This window comes from Haemaphysalis longicornis, unplaced genomic scaffold (genome assembly GCF_048455015.1).
Source record: "Haemaphysalis longicornis isolate Haplotype H1 unplaced genomic scaffold, Haemaphysalis longicornis Haplotype H1 scaffold_1, whole genome shotgun sequence".
NCBI classification, from domain to species: domain Eukaryota; kingdom Metazoa; phylum Arthropoda; class Arachnida; order Ixodida; family Ixodidae; genus Haemaphysalis; species Haemaphysalis longicornis.
In genome coordinates this window covers 462,759,271-462,774,122 of record NW_027526203.1, presented here as the reverse complement: position 1 = coordinate 462,774,122, position 14,852 = coordinate 462,759,271, and the positions used below count along the sequence as shown (strand labels likewise).

The window sequence follows — 14,852 nt, the reverse complement described above, 5'->3', positions numbered from 1 at the left end:
AACGCGATAAAGCACAGCTGCGTAAAAATGCCTTCACCGTGGCCGTAAAAAAAGAAGAAAAAAAGGCGAAGTACAAAACCACGCTGTTTAGCAGCAGCAACAAAAAAATCGCTTGATTTTGCAATTGTTCCTTTACTCAAGTTTTTTATGAAAGCTTCATTGGGTCGTCTGTGCCTTCTAAACGAAAGTAAAGAGAGTAAAAAAATAAAAAGCCAAACGTAACAGTTTCGCCGTATGGTGGCAGCAGACAGCGCGTTTGTTCAGCGGTGCGCACCAAAGAGGTATCTAGTTACTTCTAAGCTTGTTATCTCTCCACATCGGTATTCGACGTGTGCGTGTGGAAGTGGACAATCTTGATGGGCAAGTTGCCCGTCCCATGCGAAGGATACGCCGGTGGGCGCGCGCGATTTGCACCTTCATTACGCAGTCTTGCACTGGCTTTGTGTGCGTAGTTTGAACTGCCGTAGTGCCGGCTGGCACACAGTTTGTTTGCGTCCTCCTCACCTCACCGAGACGCGCGCAATTCAGTTTGGACTTGTTGTTGGCCAGGTGCGCGCTTGTTCAACGATGGCGAAAAGCTTGTTCGTTACGTATTTTTTGTGGCTTACTTGTGGCTGGTTGGGCATCCACCACTTCTACCTTGGTCGTGATCGGCAAGCGCTTGTTTGGTGCATGACGCTGGGCGGTTACTTCGGCCTGGGCTGGCTCAGAGACCTTTGGAGGATCCCGTTCTACGTCCGGTATGCGAACAGAGATCCAAAGACCACCGACAAGATGAAAGAGAGAATGCGCAAGCATCCGAAGCCGCCGTCTAGTACGGCCAGGTCAATGGGACAAATGATAGTTTCCGATGCTCTCGGGTACATGATTTTATACGCTCTGCCGGTAGACCACATTCCTGAAAACTACGTGGCCCTCGCTGCTCTACCAGTTCCCCTGGCAGTTGCCATAGGTATGTATCTCACCCTATTTTGTATCGTCCGAGTGAATCGAAAATTTGTGTTTCCATGCCCCTAAAAAGTGGCCGACGCGATCGCTCAGAGAGCAGAATGACTCCCGCTTGACACGCTGTTTTACGCTTTCTTTAAAAATGCGAAATCTGCTTTGCCTGCAGTATGCAGTTACTGTTTCATTATGTGTCATTAATTTTATGGAGGGGTGTTGAAACAACGTCAAGTAAGACCGTCAAAAACGTTCTAACCTCTAGCTTCATTGCTTTAATCGATTGCCACGATACTGACAGGTGTTTAGTTTCACTCGGGCGGAGATAAGCAGCCCCAGGGCAGCTCTCTTCCCTTGTGATAAAGCACCACCTGCCATCCTTGAGCTGTCCCGTGTACGACTGTGCCACGCAAGGGTTTGTTAGCCTCTAAACGTGTGCCTAGCTTGTTTGACTTTTATTTACCTCAAGAATAAATCCTAAATTTAAGATTCGCCAGTTGTGGAAATGTAGCCGATGTTGCAGAACGAGGCATGATTTTCGCTAATATTATGCATGCTACAATACTTTTGGTGTACACTAAGTCCAGAGCAAGAAATAGTCTTGGATGATAGCTCTTACACTCTGCCTTTATGCGGCCAAAAGGTTTTGTGAAATTCATGGCATAAAATTGGCCGGCTGCATACGCAACACATGCGTGTGTTTGCGCCAAATTTGCTGTTATGAAAACTAAATAGGCAAAGGGCCAGCATATCACTTGTGCATTAGGTGCCTGAACTTTGCATTGCGCTTTCAAGACTAAGTGTAAATCATGTTTGCAACTGCTTTGTTTATTGCACTGTATTAAGCTTAAAATTCTGTTGCATGCTTTCGTTTCTGAAAGTTATCACCATTACAACCAGATATTAGTTTTGGCTGTAGTACCTGTCAACAGCATTGGCCATGGTACTCACTGCAATAAAGGAAAGTTCCTTCAAAAGTGAAAGGCAGCTTGCTTGGTCTGTGCAAGATCAAAATAGAATTGGAACCGTGTCCAATATTAGTATTGCTGTGCATGTTTTGGTCATTTTTGATGTCTGTACTCTACAAGAAGGGAATTACAGCCTGCACAGCTCTGTGGGAGTTTTTTTAGCATAAAAGAAAAGAGCCTATTGGCTCAATTTCATGTTCCCTTTACAACGTTCAGGGTCTTGAAACTTGAAGGGGGATCCTGAGCTTCAGGATTCCTCCTCTGGGTGTGCCAGTACATTGTGGTGGCTTTTTATAGTGCACAGTTCTGATCTTTTTGCTTTAGTGCCTTGCTGTTCTCTTTCGTGCCTTTCTCAAAATTACTTTCACTTTGTCTTCAAAGGAAAGCAAGGTTAATGTGTACATGTGGCGTCATCAGTAACAAAGAAAAGCTTACGTTCCTTGTTCTTTTTATTAGATGGACACTGGAAAGTGTTAAAAACCTTGCATAATTACTACATTATGATGCAGTTTAGAGCCTGTAGCTCTTGTTCAGCTTTTTTTTTTTTCGACCAAATTAGACATTTTTTTTTTTTTGCGAGAGAAAAGTGCAGTGAAGAGTGCTGGCATTTCTTTTTTTCGAGCCGTCCTTTTTGTTCATTTAGTTAAGTTTGTGATGAGACACTGTCAGGTCTGGCTGGCCACAGTTAATGTATCGCAAGCTCATTTATTCATCCAATTAATTGTTGAACTAATGCAAAGTCGTTATTAACCATGAAACAGATATAAATTTAATTTCCGAGAGCTGAAATAGCATCGAACCAGATTGCAGACTGGTGTTACATCATTGACATAATTGAGGCAACTGTGGGGGGGCACCATGCTTGCTAAGCCTAAATTTAGAAATAAGCTAACACACTAGACATCTGCTAATAGTGAAATGATGGGTTACACAAGTTGGAACTGCACAGTGGATTGGCAGATGTTCAGTAGCTTTTTTTGGGTGACCCTTTAAGCTATAAAGTAATTTTATCGGGCATCACTTGCCCCCAGCACTGGTTCGATTCCCGGCTGCAGGGGTTGTTTTTGTAACACAGGTGAAAAACAAAGGTGCCCGTGTGCAAAAGACTTCAACACTTGTTAAAGAACCGCAAGGGGCCTACAAACTGCCGTTTTCTGGAAACTTGAACGTCTTGAAGCATGTACACATTTCCAGTAAGAGGGCTTTAAGTGCAGCTAAGCTGAATGGTATGGACTGTTGCAAATGTGCTCAAACACAAGCAGAACGAGAGGCACATCTGTGTGTGCCTGTGGTGGTCAAAAGAGCCCTGCAGCTGGCGTGTGAACAGTGGGGAAGTGGATAGTCGGAGCATGACTTTATAGACAAAACCGTACCAGCTTGGCATGGGGATAACTAGTGCACTAAAAATGCAGGCCCTCCTGAGAGGGGTGTGGGGTAATTAAATGCTTGCGCTGCGTGAGCTGTTGAAGACAAAGGCCCTTTGTTCGCAGAGGCGTGAGCGATGCAGACGGGGCTAGCTAGCCTTTGTTTTGTGCCGGCTGCAGCAGCTGGATGTGTTTGCTTGCTGCCTGCTAGGTGTCCACCTGGTGGGCAACATTGGCGAGCAGGAGGGCAACTTCAAGATGCCGCTGCTGGGGGCGTACCTGACGTACCCACTCTACTTCTGGAGCACGCACAGTGTCTTCTGGACGAGCCTGTTGTCCAGCTACTTCTTCAACAACTACACCAAGTCGTGGCGGCTGCGGCCGCGCCCGTCCCGGCCCCTGTTCCAGCGGCTGTTCGTGTTCGCCACCTGCAGCCTGCTGTACGGCTCTTTGTGGGGCTCATGGCTGTACTTCAACTGCAGCATGACGGACAACGATGGGACGGAGGTGAAGTGCCGCGACTCGATCCGCCACTTCTTCAGCAGCCCCCTGTGGCAGGACTTCAAGAGCGTCGTGCTGTCCATGTACAACCAGCTGCGCCTCAAGGGCTGGGGCGAGCTCTGGCGCCTGCTCATGGAGGCCCTCGACCCCCAGGGGGAGGCAAACGCCCTCAAGGTGGGGGGCTACTCGGTTATTTTTGAATCTCGCTTCAAGGAGGGGGCTGTTTTGAGCCACGTTCCCTTCGAAAGGGTGCTGAACTCGCCACGAGCACCGCTGTGCTGAAAAAGAGAAAGATGCCTGTTTTTGTAAAGTTATGAAAAATTTTGTGCTTGTGAAGCCTTGCTTGTGCTTGTGAAAAGCTGCTATGTGTTATGTAAAAGCTGCTATGTATTTTCTCAAGCCATTAGGGATCATTCATAACTTCATAGCATTCTTTTTCATAACGCTAGCAAATGCGCTGCTTATAAACTGCACTGAGTAGCCAAAATTGTGTCCAAGAATGGATAGTTTAGAAGGATGCTTCATGCTATTCTTCAATCAGTCCTTTAGAAAAAAGCAAAAAAAATTTTTAAACACCAAGACTTGCAATTACAAAGAAATACAAATGTTCTATATATTTTTGAAAATGCATATGATTTTGGAGGATTTGGATTGGAAAATGTTTATTGAGCATAAAAGTGGGTGGATTTCTTAATCCATTTGGCCACGAGCCAGCGCAGCAGCCTAGGCACGAGCGATGAGTTGTTCCTTAACCTTGCACCGTGAGCTGGCCAGCTCGCACTCCCACTGCCCAGGGTATGAGGAAGGGAGGGGGTTTGGTGCATAGGGGCACTCCCAGACTAGGTGGTAGGTGGTGTTCGGGACTGAGCGAGAGGGAGTAGGAGAGGAGATGTAGTTGTTTGTTGCAGTCACTCTGCTCACACATCTCATCAGAAAAATCAGCACCCAGCGCCATGGCCTAAAAAAACCAGACACCTGCCATCTTTTCCAAGCCATGCTGCTCAGACACATCACATATGGTACTCTGTACGCGAACCTCAAACCAAAAGAACATGCCAAATTAGACGCCGTTATCAGGAAATCGTACATCACCCTCAGCCTCCCCCACTTCATGCCTACTTCCCGCCTTCTGCAATTAGGTATCCACAATCCCGTTTCTGAGCTCCTCAAAAATGGATATGAGATGCTTAAAATATTAGAGTGTACAAAATGCAGGTCAGAGAATTTGTACTACCGTTCGCAGCAAAAAAAAAAAAAGAAAAAGAGGATGAAGATTGGCTACAAAAGCTTCTAGTTGCTGTAAAGCCGTTTGATTTCAGCAACCTTTTTCTTCATTATTTTGTCAAACTGGGCGTATTCTGAAATTCACACTCTCATATTCTCATCATTTGCGAGGGTAAAAACTTTGGCTTGGAATAGGATGCAAACAAATGGCAGGCTGAATACCTCTACCTCCTTTGAAAAAAGAAACGGTCATCATTTTCAGCTGTTGTGTACTCATCTGCACACGTTTCAAAAAAAGCGATTTGAAAGTGCATCCTTTGAAGCATTTGAAGCATCCTTTGTAGCATCCTTTGTCCACTTATCTGGGCACTTATTGATAAGGGAACCTTTTGATGGAGCAGTGGTTTGGAGATACGTCCTTTGAATGACTGGCTTCTGCTTTTTGTCTGCTTATCTATGCACAGCTCGAAGGGACAGTGGCTCGGAAGTCTGTCATTCTAAGATTAGACTTCATCCATTGGCTTGCTTATCAGATGCATGAAACAGCTGTGATAAGAAGACGCACACAATGCTGACAAGCTTGGATCCAGGTTACTGGGTAGCGAAGACTAACACAGAAGCAGGAAGGGGGGCAGGGCATGCGTTCTATTTGCATCATGGCTACTTCATAGGTTCTTATAATTATCGGAGAAAAATCTTCGGCGACGGTTTTGTAGAGCTTCTCGCAGGGCCTTTCAAATTATGTTTAAAAATCCGACCTCACTGAACACTGCCATGGCTACCACATCTACTGTGAGAGCAAACAATCCCATTGAGGCCCCCTGCGTAGACAATGAAACAACTCCGGGCCGTGCGGTGAATTTTACTGCTCCATGATTTAACGAAGCATGATAAAATTCGTATTGCTCAATGTTAATGCAGCCATTTATAGCTTAAGCGTTTACTTTTTTACAGTGCAGAATTCTGCTAGAAGAAGTATCAACTGAAAAATGAGTACTTCCAGCATTGTTTTTTCATTTGCCACTTGTCTATATCCTTGCATTTTGTGAATCTTCCAGAATCTATGGAAATTGGTGTTGCTCATGTGCTAACTTCTCGCTTAAAAATACTTTCCCCTTTAAGCCACAAAGTGCTGATATATTTAAGAGTAGGTCAGAACAGAAGTAACATGGCACTCACCTTTTGGCTCTTTCAATGCTCAGAGGGCATTGGCTGTGCAGGTAAACTGTAATGCAACACTTTATCATGGAATAGTTACTGGCTAGCCTTGTTGCCATTGTCCTTAAGTGTAATCCATGCATTTACAAATATGCATGTTACGTTGCATGACTGGGCACAATACCTGACAATTGCACCTTTGACACGGGCACACTAACCCTGATAAAATTGCGTTTCTGATACTCAACCCGAAAGTAAATCTGTAATGTTTCGGTCCATTCCTCACGTTATGTACTTGCGTTCAATACACCTTCAAGTGCGGTAGTGTTATTTAAGGTGGGAAGTTTGTCCCTAGTTCCACAAATAACTGTTAATTTTGACATGGGATAAAGAAAAGGCTGTGCTGATTGCCCTAAACTGATATTTTATTGAAGGACAAGCTTCACCAAGGCTGTACTATCGTACAGATAGAAGGCATAGTGAGGCCTTTCCTGCTGCTTTTATAAGCAGTGTGGGAAACCACCCCGACACATTTTTATCTTGGCAAAAAAAAATCTTGTAACGCGAACACTCATTGACAACGTGTGGGTACGAGCGAGTTGGTAATCCATTATAACTTTGTTGAGCGCAGTAAAGAGAACACAGGACGAGGGATACAAGGACGAGCGCTATACTTACAACTGAATTTTAATAACAACCACGGGACATATAAATAGAAAAGAATCACAACACGCTCAAATGACTATGAAATTTATCACATCGCTGCACATCCCCCCACGCACTCGTCAGGCACGCACGTGTGATAAATGCTTATCCAAGAAGGCCAGCTCTTTCGAACTCGAAAGATATGGACGTCAAAGTTCGAAAGAGCTGGCCTTCTTGGATAAGCATTTATCACACGTGCGTGCCTGACGAGTGCGTGGGGGGATGTGCAGCGATGTGATAAACTTCATAGTCATTTGAGTGTGTTGTGATTCTTTTCTATTTATATGTCCCGTGGTTGTTATTAAAATTCAGTTGTAAGTAGCGCTCGTCCTTGTATCCCTTGTCATGTGTTCTCTTTAGGGCACTCAACAAAGGTATAATGAACGCTCATTGAACGCTCAGTGAATGCACAATTACCTTTTCATAATCCTCTTTTTTTTTCACCTTTTTTTGTTAACTCATTACTGATAATAACCGGTTTCGGAGTTTTTTTGCCGGGAGCAGAGTGAAATATGGCAACTTTTTTGCATAAAATTACTGCTGGCAAATGGGAACTGATGTATGCAGAATGCAGCAAAGTGGGAGCAAGGTTCAGGTAAGCGGCTCTAAACAGATGGGGTGGGAATAGTGGCAGAAGGGAAAAGGGCCATGCATAGGCAGAATGTTGAAATGTGGGCATGCGGTGCAGTAGGGAACATCAAAGGCATTGCTGCAGCTGACGTATAAGCAGAGAGGCCCACAGGCTCTAGAGGAGGCCTGGTTGGCCATAAAGCATATCATGAGTGCGAAAAGCAGCTTGAATTTGAATTGGGGTTTCACACACCAGTGAAACTCCCCAGGCCTAGATTTCACAGGACTGAGGGTTAATTGTGACCACCTGGGGCTGAACATGCGCTGAAACCGGGAATGTGCGGCACTTTTGTTTCTGTCTCCATAAGAAAAGGGGCTGGCACGCTCGGAAAAACAGCTCCATGCCTTAGTCACGTTGCCTTATCGGGTGCACAAAACTGTTGCAGTGCGTGCTATAGGTTGGGTACTAGATACAAGGTATAGGAAGTGAGTGGATGATTGGGCTGCATCCAGAATTCAGACAAAAATGAGACTAATTGACAAGCAATGTGGATAAATTGGATCTCCCCCCCCTTTTTTCCTCTTTTTCTCAAACGGGTAACCTGGCCCACCGCTGGTCACTCTGTCAAGGAAGGCAGGTCACTCAACAAAGGCACCTAATTTCTGGTGCAATAAGTGAAAAAAAAGGGGGGAGTATTATTGCTGGTCCAGGGCACTCTACTCAATCCGAGCAATGCTAGTCCATGGCTACGTTAGCTTGCGTGCCTTTTCCCATGTGGTACTGCCTCAGCAAAGGCCATTGCAAAAGCACCACCTGCAGAATCGCCAGGGCACTTCACAAAGTATTGAGTGTAATTATTACCCCTGCTACGCTGGCGTCCAAATGTCATTTGAGCCTTGTAATTCGACTCAAATAAAGGGCTTCGAATGCCATTCAGAATCCGCCGTACTCCGGTACAATTTCGATGGCATTTGAAAGCTTTAACAATCGCTCACCATACTGCGTGGTGCTGCTGCTGTTGAGTTCTGTTTTCGCACAATAATGCAACAATCAAATTTAGCAGCAGTCTTTGGCAGTAAAATGATATCAAATTATAAATAATGCAAGCTTTGACATACGTTTTCTTCATTCTAAATTGCTATCAAGTTTTTTTTTTATACTTCTGGGTGCATGTTTTGTGGTGTCTGGCCACGCTGGTCTGTCGCTTGCTCGCGCTGTGCTGAGAGTATGGAATTATTACATTTTGATATCATGATTTCAGTGACCCGCCGCGGTGGCTCAGTGGCTAAGGCGTTGCGCGGCTGAGCACGAGGTCGCGGGTTCGATTCCCGGCCGTGGCGGCCGCTTTTCTGATGGAGGCGAAAAGTAAAAACGCCTGTGTGTACGAGATTTCGACGCACGTTAAAGATCCCCAGGTGGTCAAAATTAATCCGGAGCCCTCCACTACGGCGCGCCTCATCGCCTGCGTTGCGTCGGCGCGTTAAACCCTACAATCAAAATCAATCATGATTTCAGTGAATGAAAAGTAAACAAAGTCCCAAAATTAAAAAAAAAATGTATTTGTTTTAAGTGTGCCAGTAATATATTTGTAAATACTGGCTTAATTGGAATGCTGTGCGCAAGAGTGCAAGAAATGGCATTTGAGAGCTCCGAATGTCTCTCGGGGTGATTATTCGACTCGAATGTCATTTGAGCTGAATGCCATTTCAAAACCCAGTGGAGCAGCACAACTTCGCATTTAAAGGGACCCTGCAACACTACTAGTAATGTATTTTGGGATAAAGTCTATTGTCCCAGAAATCTCCTCCCGCAAGAATTATGAAAATCCGTTCACAATTAACGAAACTACGCACGATGAGAAATCGCGCATAATTGTTCCCTCTCAACTCGACCGCGGACAACGCGACGAAAGCTGCGCGCTCTCTCCCGGAGAGGGGGGCGGCTCGCGGCGTTCTCTTCGGCAGCCTTCGATATATCACATGCTGGGTAGTTTTCTCCTTTTCTCCGCAACGCGGAGGGGCCTATTTCCGGTCTGGTGCCACAAAAAAGCAGGCATGGGTGCCTGCTCGCAAGTGCGCGCTCGGGCTGGTAGGGCGTTTTTGAAGCAATAAACGTTTGTAGTCGAGTGGTCCCGTTGAAAGGGAAGTATTGAGCTCATAACTCAAGCTCCGCGCGCACTCAAAACACAAAAGAAATGGCAAAACTGTGCCTACAGGTTCAGGCATAGAAGAGGTTCGTACACAGCGATGACGACGACGGAAATGGGAGAATCTAGCCGCGAAGTTGACCAGTGACAGCCGATTGGGCAGCCATGGCCTATGTGACGTCCCTTAGGCCATGCCAGGGATTGCATAATGAGGACAACTGAAGAGAGAGCGGTTGGTTTTTCCGCGTCTTTCACATCGATTTGCGTGCTCACCGCTTCACGTGCACGTGTAATATTTGGCTCAGGTGTTCCTGGCAGTGTAATCTAGACGTCACGCAGGTTTACTTGCACTGCTTAAAGAGTGTTGCAGGGTCCCTTTAAGTCAAATGTCATTCGGTTCGAATCACATTTGGAAGCCAGTGTAGTAGGGCTGTAAGATATGGAATACGTTAGAAATGTATTTTTGATGTCAATACTGCAGTGTATTTTTCTGTGGCAAGTGATACCTATTACAGATACATGGAATGTATCAAAAATAGTGTTAACTATTATACATCTTTGATACTGCCCCGCCCTGATACTTTGTAAAAAGTGACTTTAGTGTTCTAAGAAACTAAGAAAGTTAATTAAAGTGCATAAGCCACATTGTTAAGTCAAGTTGCCATCTTGATCAGCAAGTTATGTTCAGACAAGTCTTTTCAAACAGTAGTATGCATTTCTCAAGTCAGAACACTAGGACAAACCTTGTCTGGAGCCATGATGTTGGAAACACCTTTTGGACCACAAAAAAAGGGCACGCTAGTAAATTCTCTTGAGGGCACAAAATTTATTAAGCACTTCAATCTGTCCCGTTTTCAGGTGCTTGGAGTTTCATCTAGTTCTTCGCAAGAATCCATCACAGCGGCTTACCGAAAGCTGGCACGCCAGTGGCATCCTGACCGCTTCAAAGAACCTGCGCAAAAGCTGGAAGCCCAAGAGAAGTTCATTGAAATTCAAAAGGCCTACGAAGTCCTCTCCAACCTGAAGTCAAGACGACTAAAGAAGAACACCAAAGCACGGGAGAATCCCAACGACCCTCGAACTGAGTTCTAGCATGTGGCTTTGCTCAGCATTGCAGACTTTTGTTGAGACGTGATGGTTCCTGGCAAGCCTTTTATTCAGTATGGCACACTTTTTTGGTGGCATTGTTTTGAGAATGATTGAAGGCTTGGTGCAAGTGACGTTAGCGCTCAGCTGTGGAGTGCGGAGCAAGCTAACCGAGATCACGAGGTAACAGGTAGCACAGCACCTTTCTTCATTTGCACATTTTGCACATGCAGTCATATTTTATTGTGCTTTTGCCAAAGTACCCGGATGCATGTGTACTTGTAGGGCAAGTGCTGCTTAAGTGAGATCAGCTCTGCGAGAATGTGACGTTCCAAAGATTTTTATCCAAGTTCTGTGAAAATGTGCTTCCAATAGGCAGCACACTTGAACATGTCTTTCAATGCAGCTGGTGTAAGCGATTGAAGGCTTAAAGGAGCCATGAAAAGAAAACACAAGTTTGGTTCATTCAAAAGATTGCCTCGTTAGAACGATACTGACACCAGTTGTAACGTAAACTTTGCTCAAATAAGCTGCATAATTAGAAAAAAAGGGAATGGCCATGCGACCCACCAGCTCATTTCCCGCAACAGAGCCTATGCTGTCATACCAGACAGCTCTGCGATTGGCGGAGGGCGGCAAAAGCAAACCCAAATTAGGCAGAGCTTATAAGCTTACTGAACGAGCTATTTGCGCTTTAATTTAGGGCACATTCTTTTTAAAGCCCTAAGAATGGTGGGACAAACAGTGGAGGGTTACGAAAGCACACGTAAACATATAAGTACCAATGCGTACTGCTGTTGGTACTGCGCGCACTATGCTTGGTTTAGCTGCACAGGACTGTGAGGCTTTGGGGTTGTTTCAGACGACACTGGCCGGTTGATGCAAGCGATGATGTCTTACGTGACCGTATTGGTCGAGCGAGCACCATGTTTCACGAAACGATTGTCTCCATGAACAAAACAAGGCAGGTACAATTATGTTCTCAAACAAACCAAAGGCACAAAACGGCTTTCCACGGTGTGGTGGCGCCATCTAGGTTCACTAACGGTAAACAAGGCCCTGTGATGTCATTGCAGACACGAAAACGCGCGATTTAGCGGGAAAATCAAAATTTTAACTTAAATTAATTAATTTCTCAGTGAATAAAGCATCGTTTGCATTCGGACAAGCGCTGGGGGCATATGAAACAGAAAATCTTTCGAATAACACAAATTTGTGTTTTGTCTTCATGGCTCCTTTAAGGAACTGAACTTCCACTTGAGTATTGCCTCTGCGTGATGTATCAGTGCAAATAGATTTGTATTACATTCTTAGAGGCAAGAATGCACTTAAGAATATCCTTGTCTTCTACTTTGCTTTGCTTTATTTGTAGAATTGAATACTTTCTAAGAATTTTGGCACAGTTAGGTCACCATAGCTTCGTGGTTGTGCAGTGGTTGCTGTTTGGAATGACGTATATATCAGGCGCTTACAAAAGTAGCACCGTGGCGAGGTGAATATTCTCATTTGCTTTCTGCCCAACATAACATGCTACTATTCCCTAAAGAGCAGTGAAGGGTTGTACCAGGCTGGAGCACTGACAGTTGCACATTCTCCTGTTGTGAGGATTGATAGCTTGATACATGTGTGACACCAGCCCAAACTTTCTCGACAAGTCCTCAGTAGTTGCAGCGAGACAGTGGACGCATTAGAAATGAGAGGGGCTTCCTTCACCTGTAAGTTGTGCAGTGAATAGTGAGCGAAAAGTGTGTAGATGTGAAGGAATATTGGTATGCAAAGGAAGAATTTTCCATCAAGAAGCTAGGTTGTGTGTGTGTTTTTTTTTTTTTACCGTACTCTACTCATTCGTAATGCTCAAGCTGCCCTTCTACAAAATATGCTCATCACCAAGAGGAGTACTACGCCCTGTTCAGAGGTTGTTAACATATCCGCCATATGTGCTCTGTTTGGGGCATAATTTTAGTGAAAATCAAATATGCAGAATCTGGCAGCAGTGTATACATTTGTGCATGCATATTCACAAACAGATGCACACATTGACCTCTTGACCTTGACCTCTGCCAGAGGCTGTGCTTAGGCTGTACTTCTCATGAGGTGGATTTGGGGCCATAGCGGCCTGTTGTTGAGATTTTTAAATCACAAGCGCAAATACCTGCATAGAGTGCACCCGTGCTGATTTGCACCTGAAGTTTTCGCCAATGCCCCAGTGCCTTTCCTTGTTGGTGGCAGTCGAACAGTGGCGTGCCTTACTGTAAAAGTGCATTACTGGGCAGAGTGCTCTAACTATGTTGCTGTGTGTACAAGCTTATAGAGCAGCAGCTTCCTCTCAGAAGATATTTATAGCCTTTCTCTTGCTTCCTCTGTCTGTGATTACTCTTGAGCTCCAAGGATGTCAGCCACGTTTGTGCTGTTGCCTCCAATTTGTTGATACTGTGTACTCTAAAGCAGTGGTTCTCAGTTAGTGAGCTGGAAGAAATTATCAGGGACCACAAAAGGGGGGTTGGGGGCTAGGTAGTGTTGGCGCATGATTTGTTTAAAGGAGCCATGAAGACAACATACAACTTCGTTTTATTCAAAAGGTTTGCTGTTTTATAGTACCCTCAGCGCTTGTCTGGCAGCAAAAAATGACTTATTTACTGAGGAATTTCACAATTTGAGCCCAAATTTCGATTCCCTTGCGGCATTGCATGTTTCGTGACGTCAACAATGATGTATTAGAGGCGGGCACCTAAGACAGAGTTATTATGTTGGCTTCACGTAGTCTTCAAATGACGCAATCCAATAAAAACTCCCACCTCCCCTCGCGGGAACCCCTGTGTAGATGCGACGCATAGGGGGTTCACGTTGCAGCGTTGGACAGCGGAGGAACGGCGCTAGAACGATGGAGCGGAGCGGCGCAGGCACCGCATTTTATAGCGCGCATAACGGTGAGGGGACGCGCCGGCGCCAGTGCGTCTGCCGCGGCTATGACGCAACACAATCCAACACAATCCACTTTAATACAATCCAAGCCAAGCCAATCCAATCGCATCCGCTTCTCGCGAGAGAGTGTTCGCTATCGGAGAGGAGAGGGGTGAGCGGCGGAGAGCGCAGCTCGCGCGGCGAGGAGAATGGGGGAGGGGCGGACGCCGACAACAACGCCGCCGCCGCCGGATGCAGGGACAAGGCGAGTGAATGAGATGCAGTCGCATCTAATAACCGGGAAAACAGTTGGTTACCGTTGGCCTTCCTAGGTGGAGCAGCAATGCTGCTCAGTGTAAGGTTGGACCTTAGCTCGGTGAGCTTGGCAGTTGCTCAGTTTACTTCTGATCTGTGGAGATCTGATTGGACCTGTATGTACCGTATTGTGTTATGGTTCATTGTAATTATTTCGTGAAACATTGGGTATGACTCAACATACAGGGTCACGAAAGTGGCAGTGTCGCTTACGCCAGTTGTCTGGTGTCGTGTCCATTGGCGGATCCAGAGGGGGGGTCCGGATGTCCTGACCCCTCCCTTAATTTTGGAGTTTAAACCTCCAAGAAGATGACCACTCAGGTCGCAGAAAAAGGTTAATTGATGACTTGTTGTATTCCTTGTGTTCTTGCTTTTCCGAAATTTCAGTAAATAAATAAGGCTCCTCCTCCTCCTCCTCCTCCTCCTCCTCCTCCTCCTCCTCCTCCTCCTCCTCCTCCTCATCATCATCATCATCATCATCATCATCACTGATAGGAGCTGACCCCCCTCTCGGAAAAAAGCCTGGATCCGCCCCTGGTCGTGTCAGAATCGCCTGCATGGCGGACACGGGACTTCGCAGCGTTAGCCAGCGGTAGTTCCATATCGGTGCAGCGATGTACGTTTACGTGTCCGTTTGGAACTTCTCTTGTTTACCCCACCATTCTTACTGCTTTTAAAGAGTGCACACTAAATTTCATGCGCAAGGCAAGTAGCTCGTTTTGCTAACTTAAAATTCCTTTTTCTTTTTTTTTTTTGCATTTGATTTTGTCAGCCTCAGCCAATCACAAGTTTTAATCCATCATAACTAGTACAGGAAAGCAGCTGGTGAGTCGCCTGCCAGTCTATGTTTTTCTGATTATATAGCTTACTTGAGTGAAGTTTGCAATATAAGTGGTATCAGTTTATGCAATCCTTCAAATGAACCAAACTTGTATTTTGTCCTCATGGCCCCCTTAAGGTACAGTCAAAGC

The 14,852-nt window shown here is 45.4% G+C and overlaps 1 protein-coding gene across 1 annotated transcript; it reads left to right on the top strand.

The window, feature by feature from the left end:
* Window positions 1-265: 265 nt before the first annotated feature.
* Window positions 266-14,342, top strand: Wus (TM2 and DnaJ domain-containing protein wurst). The gene is made up of 3 exons (XM_077688017.1): window positions 266-952; window positions 3,486-3,949; window positions 10,438-14,342. Exons 1-3 carry the CDS (start codon window positions 568-570, stop codon window positions 10,669-10,671), a joined length of 1,083 nt encoding a protein of 360 aa, XP_077544143.1. The 5' UTR covers window positions 266-567; the 3' UTR covers window positions 10,672-14,342.
* Window positions 14,343-14,852: the final 510 nt, after the last annotated feature.

Bases quoted from the DNA above. Each gene is read 5' to 3' on its own strand.
- Wus (XM_077688017.1), top strand. From the start codon at position 568: ATGGCGAAAAGCTTGTTCGTTACGTATTTTTTGTGGCTTACTTGTGGC. The intron at 953-3,485 runs GTATGTATCTCA...GCTGCCTGCTAG, and splicing joins TCCCCTGGCAGTTGCCATAG to GTGTCCACCTGGTGGGCAAC. The intron at 3,950-10,437 runs GTGGGGGGCTAC...TCCCGTTTTCAG, and splicing joins GGGAGGCAAACGCCCTCAAG to GTGCTTGGAGTTTCATCTAG.